The sequence below is a fragment of the Pogoniulus pusillus genome, chromosome 15 (assembly GCF_015220805.1).
Source record: "Pogoniulus pusillus isolate bPogPus1 chromosome 15, bPogPus1.pri, whole genome shotgun sequence".
In the NCBI taxonomy this organism is placed as follows: domain Eukaryota; kingdom Metazoa; phylum Chordata; class Aves; order Piciformes; family Lybiidae; genus Pogoniulus; species Pogoniulus pusillus.
This window is the reverse complement of record NC_087278.1, coordinates 11,939,237-11,953,132: the sequence shown is the minus strand read 5'-3', so window position 1 is coordinate 11,953,132 and position 13,896 is coordinate 11,939,237. Positions and strand designations below refer to the sequence as shown.

The window sequence follows — 13,896 nt, the reverse complement described above, 5'->3', positions numbered from 1 at the left end:
CTTCTTGTGATGGTGTGATGAATAATAGGTAAATGATCTGTGGCAGGCCACAGGGAAGCCACCATCAGGAAATGGGCTGCTTGCATCCCAGTCCTGTCTTTTGGTGCTGAATTCAGGTTTTAGAACCTCAGCTCCCTTGTTGGCTCTTCTGTGGAAGAGTTGAGTGGCTGTTAGGAAAAGAAAAGGTTGCATAGGGTAGCAAGTTCATGGAAGGTCATGACATGGGCAAGCAGAGACGGCAGAGATGAGGAGGTGTGAGCTTGACAGTGAATCTTGCACGTAGGATGCTCTACTGACTGTGGGTTATGGCTCCCCAAATGTACCCACAGCCTGAGGCAGCTGGCTCTTGAACCTGGAATACACTGTGTGCCAAGAATAGCATGGCTGTGTGCTTGGAGATACTTTGCTAAGAGCATGTGCACAATGAAACACCTACTAAGCACTTTTATAAGTGCACCCACCCTGGCTCTCTGCACTTTCCTGGTGTAGATGGGTTGTCTTGAGTTAATGATAGAAAGACCTCCAGTAAATTATCTGAGGAAGGGTTTCACTCAAGCAGTTCTTTTTTTTTCTCAGTTGACTTGTGAAATGTAGAGATTGATGCAACACCAGAGGCAGAGGAAGCATGGAGGAACTGCACGGCTGAAATGAAGAGATGGCTTAGGCAGCTGAGTTAGTGCATGGCTGGAAGCAGTCTGCTGTGGTACAGAAGACACAGTTCCACTACTTGTATTCATGCACATGTGAGCTGTAGCAATACATCATTTTTGTGCAGAAACCAGAAGCAGCAGGGCGGTAGAAAGGGAAAGATGAAGGATGATCATGGCTATCAGATATCAGTCTAATTGAATAGGCCATAGTTTATTATCATGGTTATAATTTGTGTTTCCAACACAGTCTGTCTTGAGCTTGTTGTGGGCACAACCATAGATACTAAGGTCCAGGTCAAGAAAGGCAAATAAGGGGGCAAACTACAGCCCATGGCATGATGTTGGCCTCTAGAGTGCACCTCTCTGAACAGTACTCATCTTTTTCATCCTGTGGACAGAACAAAGGAAGATATAGAGGGCTCTGAAAAATGGACACAGTTCCAGTCTATGTGTCTGATCCCCTTTTTTTCAGGAGAAAATGTTCACCCAGGCAGCACAGCAAAGCAGTAATATCGTTGTTGTCAACATACCCTACTGCAGGTCGTGATTCCTATGAGCAGGCTACACACATTGAAGTCATGTACAGCTGAAGGATGATCAGCCCAGTGTTCTCAAACTGATGGCTACTGCCTGCAGGATGCTGTCATGCTAGAAATGTGGCTTGCTGTTGCTTCACACAGTGCCCTAATGGGACATCACAATGGAAGAAGGCAGCTGCAGAAACAGAGATCCTTCTCTCTCCTATGGGCTTTGAAGCAAAGACACAGGCTAGAGAACTGTGACTTGTTTCTAGTCTGCAAAAATAGCATTGTTAAGTTGTGCTTGCAGATTTAGGACATATTTTGGAAGAAGAAAATCTCAAGGCCTGCAGGGAGTGTCCATGTAAGTACCAGTCCAGCATCATTCACCTCAGGGTGAATGGTTGTGCAGCACACCTAGCTGAATGCTTTAAGCTATGTACATTGATCCCTCTGAAAGCAGTGAGCTTCTCCTAGGCAGGAATGACTGCAAGATTAAGTCTGTCATAACAGACCTTAAAATGCTGCAGGAAGCTTCTCAGAAGTGGGGCATTGGGCATATACAATTTCCTCTTACTTAATTCTCTTTTCACTTTTCCTTTCCCCCACGTCCTCCCTCCCCCTTTTGTTACAAAATAGGAAATAAATGTTTTCTTTTTTATATGTTGGGCTCTAGAGGAGTAAAAGCAGTGTGGCTAGCTTTTACCAAAGCCACACAGTTAGGAAAAAGGCTTCACTGATGTGGTGGTTTGGGTGTTACCTGCTCCCCCCCACACACTTTGGAAGTCACCCAGACTAGACTCAGCCAGCTCTGGAGATTTGAATGAAGTTTGTATTTACAGCTTAGCTCAATATACAAGCAGATATTTACAGGATATACAGCAATATACAAAGTAAAAGGTAATGCAAAACCACAATTGCCCTCCCAGAAATCTGAGTCCCCAGGAGGGGCTCCCAACTGCCCCTCCACCTTCTTCCACTCCCCTACCTTAACCCCAGATGTTGCCTTGTACCCTAGGGAAGATTGGAGGGTTGGCCAGGGGGGTTAGGAAGCAGGTGGATTAATCAGAGAGACGGAGGGTGAGGTTAGAGAGAAATGCAGCTACAAACCCAGGCTGTACTCTAATTCCCTTATCTATGTTTGGATTCTTGCTCTTATACCTCTCAGCAAGCCTATGAGTGAAGTAGACATCACCATTTGTTTCTCTTTCACAGCCTGTGATCTAATCCTTCTCACCAAAACATTCTAGCTAGCTTCAAACTAGCACAACTGGTCACTGTGAAGAGGGTTTGAGCCATTCATTGGTGCGCTGTGTGTTTTATACCACCTCCATATATAGACTGAAGCAGCTTAACTTTCCCTGTCACATCACATATTTGGCTTAAAGTCAGTGAGGCTGTTCTTTAAATATTCAGTACTGCCTTAAACCAGACCCATGTCACAACACACATTACATAATATTTTCAAGCTTTAAATCAAATGTGTGTGGACCTTGTGTTCAGAAACCGTGGCAAACTGGCAGCAGCAGTGATGGGTGAGTCTTGCTTTAGTTATAGAAAGGATGAAATCTTGGCAGCTACTGTGACAGCTCTCTGTGCAGAGCAGTTTGGTTTCACAGGTCTTTCATTTTAGCCAGCATGCAAGGCACAGCATTTCTTCTCTGGGCTGACAAGGTCCAGCATGGAGCCACATTGCTAAAACTCTCCCACCCTCATCCAGGGCTGCAAGGTAGTGCCGGCCTGTGGCTTGCCACCACCTTTGCCCTCTGGGAACCTATCTTCCAGTTCTGACTTCCCATTTTTGGCAACAAAAATGTCCTGAAGTGTCCCCCCCCCCATCTTGCTGTGTTTGAGTAGGCTTTTTGTCTACCTTACACGACTTGATGTCTTCCTTTCCCTGGCTCTGCCAGCAGAGCAGTTTGTGCATGGTCTGTCTTGGCTTACATGTCTGAATTGTGTAATTGTTTGTTTGGTTTTGATTAAAACCAAAATAAAATTGGCAGTCTTTTGCCAGGCAGATCAGCTCCTGGGTCTGTTCCTCAGATGATCTGTAGGGTTATATCAGGGTGAGAATGATTGCGAGACAGGGGATCTGTGCCGAGCCCCTTGTGTCGTGATGCCACAGCCCCAGGATCAATGCCTATGGAGTTGCAAGATCAGCTCAGCTGCTGGGATTCTTGTTTGTTTGTTTTTTAAATGATATGTCAGAAACTGATACATCTGAGAGATGTTCTCAGGGCCAAAAATTAGGCAGAAGACATCAGTGGTGTGAGTAGGTGTCGACTTGTAGAGTGTTGCCATAGCTGAACATGGCTCTGGAGAGCAGAGATGGCTCACGCTCTACATAACTGATTCATTGAAAGAAATTTTGAAGCCAGAAGCACATATGCAAGGAAGCACAGAAGCAGCAAAATGTGGTAGGGATTGAAAGAACACACATGCATCTCGAGCCAGATGTTGCCGTACGCTACATTTTGCAGAGCGTGAGTAAGTGCTACCAGGCGGCCTGTGCGTGCGCCTCTTAGCTCCCTCGTCCCTTCCTGGCACTGATCCTGCAGCACAGATAGGCTAAGGCACAGCCTCTGGCTGGAGAGCAGCCAGGAGGAAAGGGACCTGGGGGTACTGATAGATAGTAGGCTGAAGATGAGCCAGCAGTGTGCCCAGGTGGCCAAGAGAGCCAATGGCATCCTGGCCTGCATCAGGAAGAGTGTGGGCAGTAGGACAAGGGAGGTTATTCTTCACCTGTACTCAGCACTGGTCAGGCCACACCTTGAGTGCTGTGTCCAGTTCTGGGCTCCTCAATTCAAGAAAGATGTTGAGGTGTGGGAACGTGTCCAGAGAAGGGCAACAAGGCTGGTGAGGGGCCTGGAGCACAGACCCTATGAGGAGAGGCTGAGGGAGCTGGGGGTGTTTAGCCTGGAGAAGAGGAGGCTCAGGGCTGATCTCATTACTGTCTACAACTACCTGAAGGGGCATTGTAGCCAGGTGGGGGTTGGTCTCTTCTCCCAGGCAGCCAGCAACAGAACAAGGGGACACAGTCTCAAGTTGTGCTGGGGGAAGTCTAGGCTGGATGTTAGGAGGAAGTTGTTGGCAGAGAGAGTGATTGGCATTGGAATGGGCTGCCCAGGGAGGTGGTGGAGTCACCGTCCCTGGGGGTCTTCAAGAAAAGACTGGATGAGGCACTTAGTGCCATGGTCTAGTTGATTGGTTAGGGCTGGGTGATAGGTTGGACTGGATGATCTTGGAGGTCTCTTCCAACCTGGTTGATTCTATGATTCTATGATTTGCACCATAACTGGATGTGCCTGGAGGAGGAGAAGGGCACCACTGCATACAGTGGCTTGTCTGAGGTCACACTGTGGAATAAAATAGAGAGCAGCAATTCCTGTTAGTATTCTGCTTGTTTGGTACTGGATTGTAATGCAGGTTTTTATGCTTACTTACTGTCCTCTGTGAAGATCAGGGCTTTACAGGTATAGGTTATTTAAGCCTTGAGTTGTCTCTTATGTGGGAATGTTATAACAATTGTTAATGTAGAAATCACTTGAAATGTACTAGAGATGATATAGCAAAGACAAAGAAGCAAGATCTAAGCCCATTGGGGGTTTTGTATATTGTAATTAAACGGGGCTTAAGCATAAAAAGCATTAATTGAGTTTTAATAGCATGAATTGGTTTGTGTTTCTTAAGAAGGAAATTCACAATAGAAATATGAACTCCTGGTCAGACTGAAATGGATAGGAGTTTTGCCACTGATTTCAGTGAGGCTCAGGTTCCTCCAGCCTTGCATCAGCAGCAATTCTGAGCTGCCCACCCAGCCTACATCATTCTTGTTGCTGCTTTTCCTCCTTACTGTGCAGCTTCATCTGGTGCTGCATGTGTCATTTAAGTTGCATTGCCCCAGCACTCAGAGAGGAATGGAGATGAAATAATGCTGCAGCCTTAATCTGGGCCTAAATTGCATCCTTATTCATTGTTTGGTACAGAAGTCATAGGCATTTATTGGTGCCTGCTATCTCAATCCACCAAAATGAGACTGGTCATGTGCTTAACTTTAACCACATTCTTTACTGCTATAGTGGCTTGGGTCTGGAAAGCCCAAATTCAGGGCAGCTCCTTTTTCTCTGCTTTTGCTATTATTGCTAAAGCTGGATGTTGCAGCCAGCACTTTCACTTTTTTTGCCTTTTGGAGGAGAAGAGAACGATTTACTTTTACTGTCTGCAAGGTTGCTAGAAGTTAAATTGGTCTGTGCTAGGCTTGGCAATTCATGTCTGCTGGGATAGAGTGGGTTGAGTGAAGGGGGTGCAAAACTCTGCTGCTTCTGGTTGCCTGCAGATCATTTTGTGCAGGACTAGGAAGTCGTCTCAGAGGCACATCTGTTTCTCCTGCAGATCTGATCCTGCAGGCTTTCCACATGCATAAGTTCTCTCCTGGAAATTATGAGCATGCAGGGCTGCAAGATTGCTCCTATCATGACAATTTCCTGGCAGAGGGAAAAGAAAGAAACTATGTTTAAATGAAAGCTTTGAATTGGAGGAATATTGCAGCAAAAAAATATGTCAAACCCTGAAATCATGGACTCGGAACTTTTCTCATGCCAGTGGTTTTCTTCTCTTCATGGTTTCTGGAGGACTGAGCTGAGTGTTTTTCAGCAAGCTGTTTCTCTTCTCCCTATTGCACATTATTGCAACAGCAGCAGTAGCATTTTCTGTGCAAGTCAGGCTGGAGAGAGATGATGTGTTCACAGGGGTGGGACTTGGCAAAAAACCTCTGTAGCTCTGCCGTGCACACAGTCAAAATGGTTCTCCTTTGAGTTTGCCTAGGAGCTCATTGTTCAGCCTAGATTTTGTTTTATATTCCTACTTTGGTCTGCATTTCCAACTTTTCCTTCCAAGTTTCAGTACTCGGTGGTCACTTGGGTAAAGCAAATAACAGAAAGTGTGTGACGACTTCTTAACTCTGGAAAATTATGTCCTCCTTTCCCTATCACTCACTTTTGTATAGCTTAAGAGTGACCCAGAGGGCTCTTGATCAGATTTTCATTTAAAACAAACCATCTGATTTGATCTGAGATTTCTCCCCAAAGTGCTCTCAGAGTGATTTGAACGTGTGAGAACAAGCAGTTTATAACCACAATTGTTTCCCTGCCTTTTGTAGAGTGGTCACTCATCAACAAATGTAAAATTGATGTCTCAAGGGACATACTTCAGTTAATTAGTTACAATCAATACTATGTTAAGAGACTCACTGCTTCTTGCACTTATATTTCCCTGCTCATATCTCTTGCTGGATTTGCTGACCCTGGTCCATATACTGAGGCTGGTTTGCCATACCTACCCTACAAGGAAGCACCCAAAACCATATTGGTGTGCTGGAGATGATTAGCTTCATTCTCTTGGGCCATTTTCTGCACCTGAGGGGCTGGGTGAGCCTACAGGTTTTGCTCTTCTCCTAGCATGAATTTTTCCATGCCTAGCCTGGGATTACAAATTGTAATGTTGGTGACATATTTCTGATGATAATATTTTAGCATTTTTTCCCCCCACATGCCTTTTTGCACACTTTCATGGTGCTTAGTGCATTATCTGACTGCCTTCTTCCTTGCTGCAAAGGGCTTGGTTTCCCTGCCGCTCTCTAACCAGGAGCATGAAGCTTTTGAGCCTTTTTGCTTCACCCCCACAGGTAACTTTTTTGTGGCCTCTGGAACTTTGGCAGCCTCCTAAGGCTACCTGTATGTAGCTGTGACCCTGATCTACCAGTTCTTTTGGTGCTGCTGAGATGGGTGAGCCTGACACTGCCTGCACTCTGTATTTGCAGAAGTGTTTCTGTAGGCCTTTGAGAGCTTGTCTCAGCCTGTTTGTGTGACACCACACCACACACACCACCAGGCAGGTCCAGAATGCTGTCTACTGCTTGCATATGTGTGGTTAAATGGAAGGGAGAACCAACCCAATGTGCTTTCCAGTTTGAAAACTCACAGGGGAGGCAGCTGAAAAGCCTGGCATTTACCCAACCTTTGCCTTTTCCAGGTGACCTGGTGTCTCGAGCGATGCACCACCTCCAGCCCCTCAATGCCAAGCAGCACGGGAATGGGACACCAATGCACCAGAAACAGGGATCACTCTACTGGGAGCCAGAGGCTCTGTACACCCTCTGCTACTTCATGCACTGTCCACAGATGGAGTGGGAAAACCCTAATGTGGAGCCATCAAAAGTTACACTGCAGACTGAGAGGTAAGAGCCACTACCTGGTGCTTAGTGCCACGGCAAAGGTGTTTGTGAATACATCAGCCTGGCTGGCTAATTGCTAATTACAGCTTGTGCCTGAGAGGCTGCAGAGCAGTCTGCTTTGGTTTAGGATCACCTCTTTGAAATCCCTTTCTCTCACTGAAGTACTGCGTGGCTAACCCAGTATATATCAAAAGTGACACCCAGTGGCTACATACAGCAAATTGGTTCCAGATGTGCACTTGGGAGAGATTTCCTTTTCCTTTCGTTGTTGCTCAGCTATTCCATGTTTTGGAAAAGAAAATGAGAACTTCTATTTCTGGCCTAGCAGGTTTGGGTTTAAATGTGTTTTTTTTTCTATGTGCTAATAGGGTTCAACAGCTGTGATTGGGGAAGTGGAAAATGAATAGAGTAGTGTGTAAAAAGGAGAGGTCATTAAAGATGCTGGGCTCCAGCCGTGCCTAGTACCCTGGCATAGGAGTAACCATGGGGGGGCTGCCTTGGCCTGGAAGCTGGCAGGCTTCACATGTGCTGCTGTTTTCATTGTCCTGGGCAGGAGAGACATCTCTGAGATCCCATCCTGACTCAGGATCTGATGTAAGATGAGAAGGAGTTGATAACTGAAGCTGGTGATGGCAATTACTGACTGCTGGCAGGTGGACAGGGTGCCCAGCATAGGGCAGCTTTGCACCAAGGCACTGCAGAAAATTCACAGGACAGCTTGCTTGCCAGGGTGATAAAGCCATCTCTTGTCAAAGCCCAGCAAACTCTCTAGTAACATGAGCTTCTACTTGCATGCTGAGGCACGCTGTGCTGTTTCCCTGCTGTGCTTCTCACCAGCCTCAAACTAGGCTTCCTCATTATGGAGAGAGAGGAGTGACTGGTGCTTGGAAAGTGCTGGGTGTTCATTTTTGTGAGAAGTATTCACAGTGTGGCAAATGCAAGCTGCTTTTCAAGCTGGGTTCCGTGTTTACATGCCTGTGTAAACACTGTGCTGTACATGAGAGCCAGGCTCTGATCCTCACCTGTGCATGTGGTTGTTGTTTTGTTAGGAGTTCTGCATCTCAAAGGCAACATTTGCGAATCACGTCATATATGTTCCCTTAAATTGTGTATAATAGGATATCTCCATTGCAGTGCTTCTATACTGATTCACAGAAAAGCAAACAAGATGAAGCTCTGGCATTAGTGATGTTACTGGGAACGTTGCCATTTGCCTTTGGATGGCATTTTGTTTCTTTCCAAGTTTGGGTCACTCTGTGAGCGTGTGTGTCACTTTTTGCTCTATTGTTTCCAAAAAAACCAAAAGGGAAATCACAAGAAGAAAGAATTCTCTCATTTTAGAATCATAGAATCAACCAGGTTGGAAGAGATCTCCAAGATCATCCAGTCCAACTAATCACCCAGCCCTATCCATTCAACTAGACCATGGATGATTCAATTAGGGCTTGATGTTTGTTAAGACAGTTTGATGTAAGGGCTTTTTTTCTGTGGTGTGTTCACTGTGTTGATGTATTTGTTTTCCATGAGTGGCTGTGGTTGATGTGCTGGCATTCTGTATGTATTTCTTCTGGTGATGAGGGTTATCTCAGAGGAATGGCTTAGCACTGTGCTGTTACTCTGCTGGCCACTGGCATGCTAGATTCTGTTCACAGTAATAGAGGACTCTCCCAATTTTCCTAAATTATTTTAAATTTAATTATTTCCCATCCAGCCTGTGCTAGTTTGAACCAGGGTAGAATGTTTTGGTGAGAAAAAGTAGATCATAGGCTGTGAAAGAAAAACAATGGTGATGTCTAAAGTGTGGGGGGGCAGGGTACACCCAAACCATCACACAGCCGTGTTATTGTGGAAGGCCTAACTCAGGTCCAAGAGTGCTTTATGTGCCAAAAAAATAAACAGAATTGGAAAATGCTCTCTCCTGATCTGTAGTCCCCAAATGTGGGACCAGTGAGAGTATAAAGATTTCTGCAGACTTGCGTGTGGAAAATGAAAAGGACAGGAATATCTGAAAAATCACTTCTAGCATTTGATTTAATAGATTTTCCTTTCTCTGAGGCTGCCTCTTTGTTAGAGCACTTGAAACGCTGATTACTTAAAGAATTGTTCTTCTTTGCTTTCTTTTGAATACTCTTTCTGGCAAGACGTCTTCTTTTGGCAGGGCAGTTTAACAACTGTGGTGTGCGGTTAGGGCCAGAGCAAGTACTTGGTGTTACTGCCAAGAGCTTGTGGTCACTTTTGGAAAGAGCAGATGCTCCTCCTTTTGCCTAATCAAATATGTGTTAGTGCTGGAGTGGGAGCAATGCAGGGTTAAGCGTGAGCCTGGATATTTCCACGGGCTTGTAGTCTGGAGTTTCGTTAACTGGACAAAACCATCCTGTGCTGCCTGGTGAAACTGACTTCTTAGTGTTCTGAGAAGCCCTTTTCTTTCAACATGGAAGCATGCTTTGTGGTCCATGACTTACTCTGGTGGTTTCAGTTTCCGTGGCAGGTTTTCATGCGTTGTGGGGAAGTGGATTTGTTACACATGGCATTTTAGATGCCAAATAGTTTTAAGCTTTGTGCGTTATCTGTGTGCTGTATTTCGTCTCTTCTTGTCCAGCTGTGGTCTTTGCCTTTATACTGAAAGAAGCCCAGAAGGAAGCAAGGAGAGCCAGACATCTTTCCCCATCTTTGGCCTCTCAGTGTCTCTGTTGGTGCAGAGAATCCAGGACTGTGTGGATCTGGCTGTAGGCAGTATTTCCATGAAGCAGAATTGTGCTTTGTTAGCACACAAATGGTTCTAAGGGACAAGGTTTAGCACCAGCCTTGGTAGAGTGACATAATGGTTGGACTTGTAGATCTAAAAGCCCTTTTCCCACTGAAAAGATTCTACGATTCTGTGTGAAACCAAGTTGGCTACTGTCTTGGCCCCTCCTCCCTAGTCATGCATTCCTAGGTTGGAAAGGGTAGCAGGATGTGGCCAGAGAGCTCCCCTTGCTCTTGCAAGGCTTGGCCGCCCTGCAAGAGCTGCTTCCATCTTTCTCAGCCATCTTCAATCCACCTGGGTTTTGGCACTGAGCCAGGTTGAGTTAGGGAGCTTCATGGACTCTGCACATCTTTCTGGGGAGACTGGATGTGGGAGGGAAGCTGGTACAGTGGCGGTCCTGCTTGGCTTAGCACTTTCCAGCCTAGAAAGCAGTACCTCCCTCCCAGTCCTGGGGGACTCGTTAAATGGGATGTTTACCTTTGAATAAATCCGGTGCTTCATTTCTAGGGAGTGTTTCTCAGTGCTTGCTCTTCCTGGAGGTGAAGAAATGAGAATGTGGTGTGCTTTTAATAGTGTTTGCCTTTAGAAAAAGCACAAGGGAAAAAATATATAGCAAAGCTCTCGCTGGGGGGGCTGCTTTCATGGGGAGGAGGTGGAAAGTGGCCAGGATTGCTCAGAAAAACTGGAAACTATTTCTCACTTACTAAAAGCCAACAATCCCAATTGTAAGATGGATGTACAACCACACCAAATTCATACTTTCTTTCAAGCTGGTCATTTTGGGAGAAACCCTCTGACTTTTTTGCTGTATTACTGACCCCAACACTAGCCAGTGCCGCTGGGCTGGGTTATCACACAGCGCTGGGTGCCACGAAGACAACTATTTTGGTGTATTTGGAGGTGGAGGAGGCAGGGTTGAACCTGTTTATGGAGTCTTTCCTTAATGCACCCATCCAGGACATGTTGGAGACATTCATTGTGTGCTGGGTGTTGCTGTCAAAGTATCTCTCCTCCAGTGCCTCTCCCTGAGTAGTGGCTGTGGATCATTTCGGTTTATTCTCTCTTGGGAATTGGAAAAAAAAAAAACAACTGTAGATGAGGCCACTGCTGCCAAGATTTCTTACTTGGTTACTGCTTCTGGTTTAATGAAAGGATCTGTCCTGTGGTTCTGTTTTGCTTCTCAGCCTCTAAAACACTTCCAAAATTATTGCAAGTAATTTCTTAAGCACCGGAAAGCACAGAATCTGTAGTTGCAGATTTCTGTGATGTTTTTTGTCTTAAGTGGTTCCTTACCCACTTTTATCCACAGCTGTATTGACAAAGTCCTCATTACTTCCTAACTCTTCATGTTCCCCATTAACAAGTCATTGAGAGGCAGCAGCTCAGCCTGTCCAGAAGCACCCATTAATTCTGCTCACAAGCAGCAAAGTTACTTCTCCAATGCTTCCTCTGCTGCTTCGTCTTGGAGGAGCATTAACTCCCTGTGCCACCCAGCAGCCTTTATCTTTTCCCCTTGAGTCTTAATTGAATTGATGGATATGTGTCTGGTTTTAGCCTGCTTTTCACTTTTCCTTTGCTGCTTTTCACTTTTCCTTTGCTGCTTTTCACTTTTCCTTTGCTACTTTTCCTTGTGTGTGGAGCAATCCCTTAGGAAACTCCCATGAGCTACTATTGCTTGTGTTTTATTTTTCTGCCTGCCTTGAACATGTGTGGACAAACATACATGAGTGTCCCCTTCAAGTGCTCACATGTAGCCTGTAGTTGTGGGCTTTGGTTATCATCTGAGTTTCGTTTCATGCTTCAGAGCTACTAGTATACCTGGCTAATTAGTGTGATGCAGCCTCCTTAATGAGAGGAGTATTCCAATACTATACAATAAACTTGACTCTTTCAAAGCACCTTTGTAACTGGCACAAGCATGTCTATAGTACAGGTACTATAGACCTGTACTCATAGGTACCTATAGCACCTAGGTACTATAGACCAGTACCCATAGAACAGTTTCAGCAGGAAAATAACTAGGGAAATGTGTTATTATGTGTTACAAACTCTATGAGTAAGGCAGTCTCCAGAAAGGGCCAGCAGAGTGGAGGGAATGATGAAGAATGCTGATAAAGAGCAGGCAAAGTGCTAGCACTAGGAATGTGGAAGTCCTGCTATGAAACCCAAGTGAACCTTGCAAGGTATGTCTGAAGAAGGGCTTACACATACTTGATGTGCTGGTATGGCAGAGCCCTGTATAACCCTATATATTTTTATCCACTATTTAACTGAAAACTTCACATGGTAAAATCATGGCCTCAGTGAACTCCAAGTTAACACAAAGTTGACTGGGAGCCACTGGAAAGCCACTGTATCCTTACATAAATTCTTTACATTTGAGTCCCAAATACAAAATTTCCCACTTCTAAAAAATCCCTTCAGAAATAGTATTGGCAGCTGCCTGCAGAGTGTGAGATTGCACATGTAACAAGAAATAATTCAGCACACTCGTGGCTCAGCTGTCAGGCAGTATATCCTTGCTGGGCTGGGGCTCTATTCTACACCTAATTTATCAAGCTAGCCTTACGTTGTCCATGGGATGGCTATAGGAGTCTTATAAATGGAGAACAGTGCGTGCAAGGCTGCAAGAACAGCGTGTTCTGTGCTGGGACCCCAACACTGGCAGCTCCTCAGGGATCCCTGCCACAGCCAGTCGTGTCAAATCTGATGTCAAAACTGCCTGTGAAATGTTTCCTCGTTGCAGTTGCCATCCAAGTCATCACTTCAACTCGGTGGTGTTTCAAGTCTTGGCCATTAATGCTTCTAATGCTGGAGAGGTAATGAGGTCAGCAGTCAGCATGCTCAGACGCTGGATTTGAGTTTAAAAGCTGTGAGTTGCAGATACCCCTGTGCAGACTCTGGAGCACCAGTGTTGGTATATGAAAGCATAAAGGTTAACCCTTCATGCCACCTTGGCTATGTGACAGAAAGGACAATTGATCCTTCAGCCAGAACAAAATTGCACAGTCTGCTTTCTCAGAGACTCTGCTTGGGCAACCTTAGCTGGCCTTGTGCAATGTTGAATTATCTGCCTAGCATGGGACAGCTGTGTGGACTAGTGTGGTGCTCCACTGGGTCTCAGGCAGGATTGGGGCTGGCATCTTTCTGAAGGCATCAGAAAGTATTTGCTCCCTCTGAAGCCAAACAGCTTATGATGTAAATACAAAATCTGAGTTTTGCAGCCCAGAAACCCACCTGAAAGGTATCCTAAACATTGGAGGAAAATGGTTTTCTGTGCTTCAGTAATGCTAGAAATGGATTAGCTTAGCATATGTGGCTTCATCATACATCCTAAACGAAAACTATCAGAACTGAGGATGCTTTTTGGTTAATATATGGGAGTTTTCTTCCCAAAACCACTCATGGAAACATAAACAACAAGCCAAAAAAGGGGAAAAACTTTCATAATGATAAAGTTGCTGACTCATATCTGCAAGCAGAAACACCTCCCTACCTTTGTCTAGATAGACTTGTACAGCCTTATGCTTCTCAAAGGCACTCTTAATTCATACTTGGTTGCTTTTGCCATTTTAAACAGAAGCAGCCTGAGTGTGCCACAGGATTGCAGTCCTCTTGACTGAAGTGAAGAAACTTGAGCAAGTGAAGAAATTAATCACCTACCACAGCATCACCCTCCTCAGTAGTCAAAGGATCCTGCAAAGAGAAGTCATCCAAAGCAATTGTAATAATTGATCCATGCAGAAAGTG

The 13,896-nt window shown here is 45.2% G+C and overlaps 1 protein-coding gene across 4 annotated transcripts in view; it reads left to right on the top strand.

The window, feature by feature from the left end:
* ABTB3 (ankyrin repeat and BTB domain containing 3) overlaps positions 1–13,896 on the top strand; it is a 189,885-nt gene that overhangs the window by 118,326 nt on the left and 57,663 nt on the right. For all 4 annotated transcript variants that reach the window (XM_064155384.1, XM_064155385.1, XM_064155387.1 and 1 more), the window contains exon 3: positions 7,199–7,403. In XM_064155384.1, the coding sequence (XP_064011454.1) occupies positions 7,199–7,403 (205 nt within the window). The remainder of the gene's footprint in view (positions 1–7,198; positions 7,404–13,896) is intronic.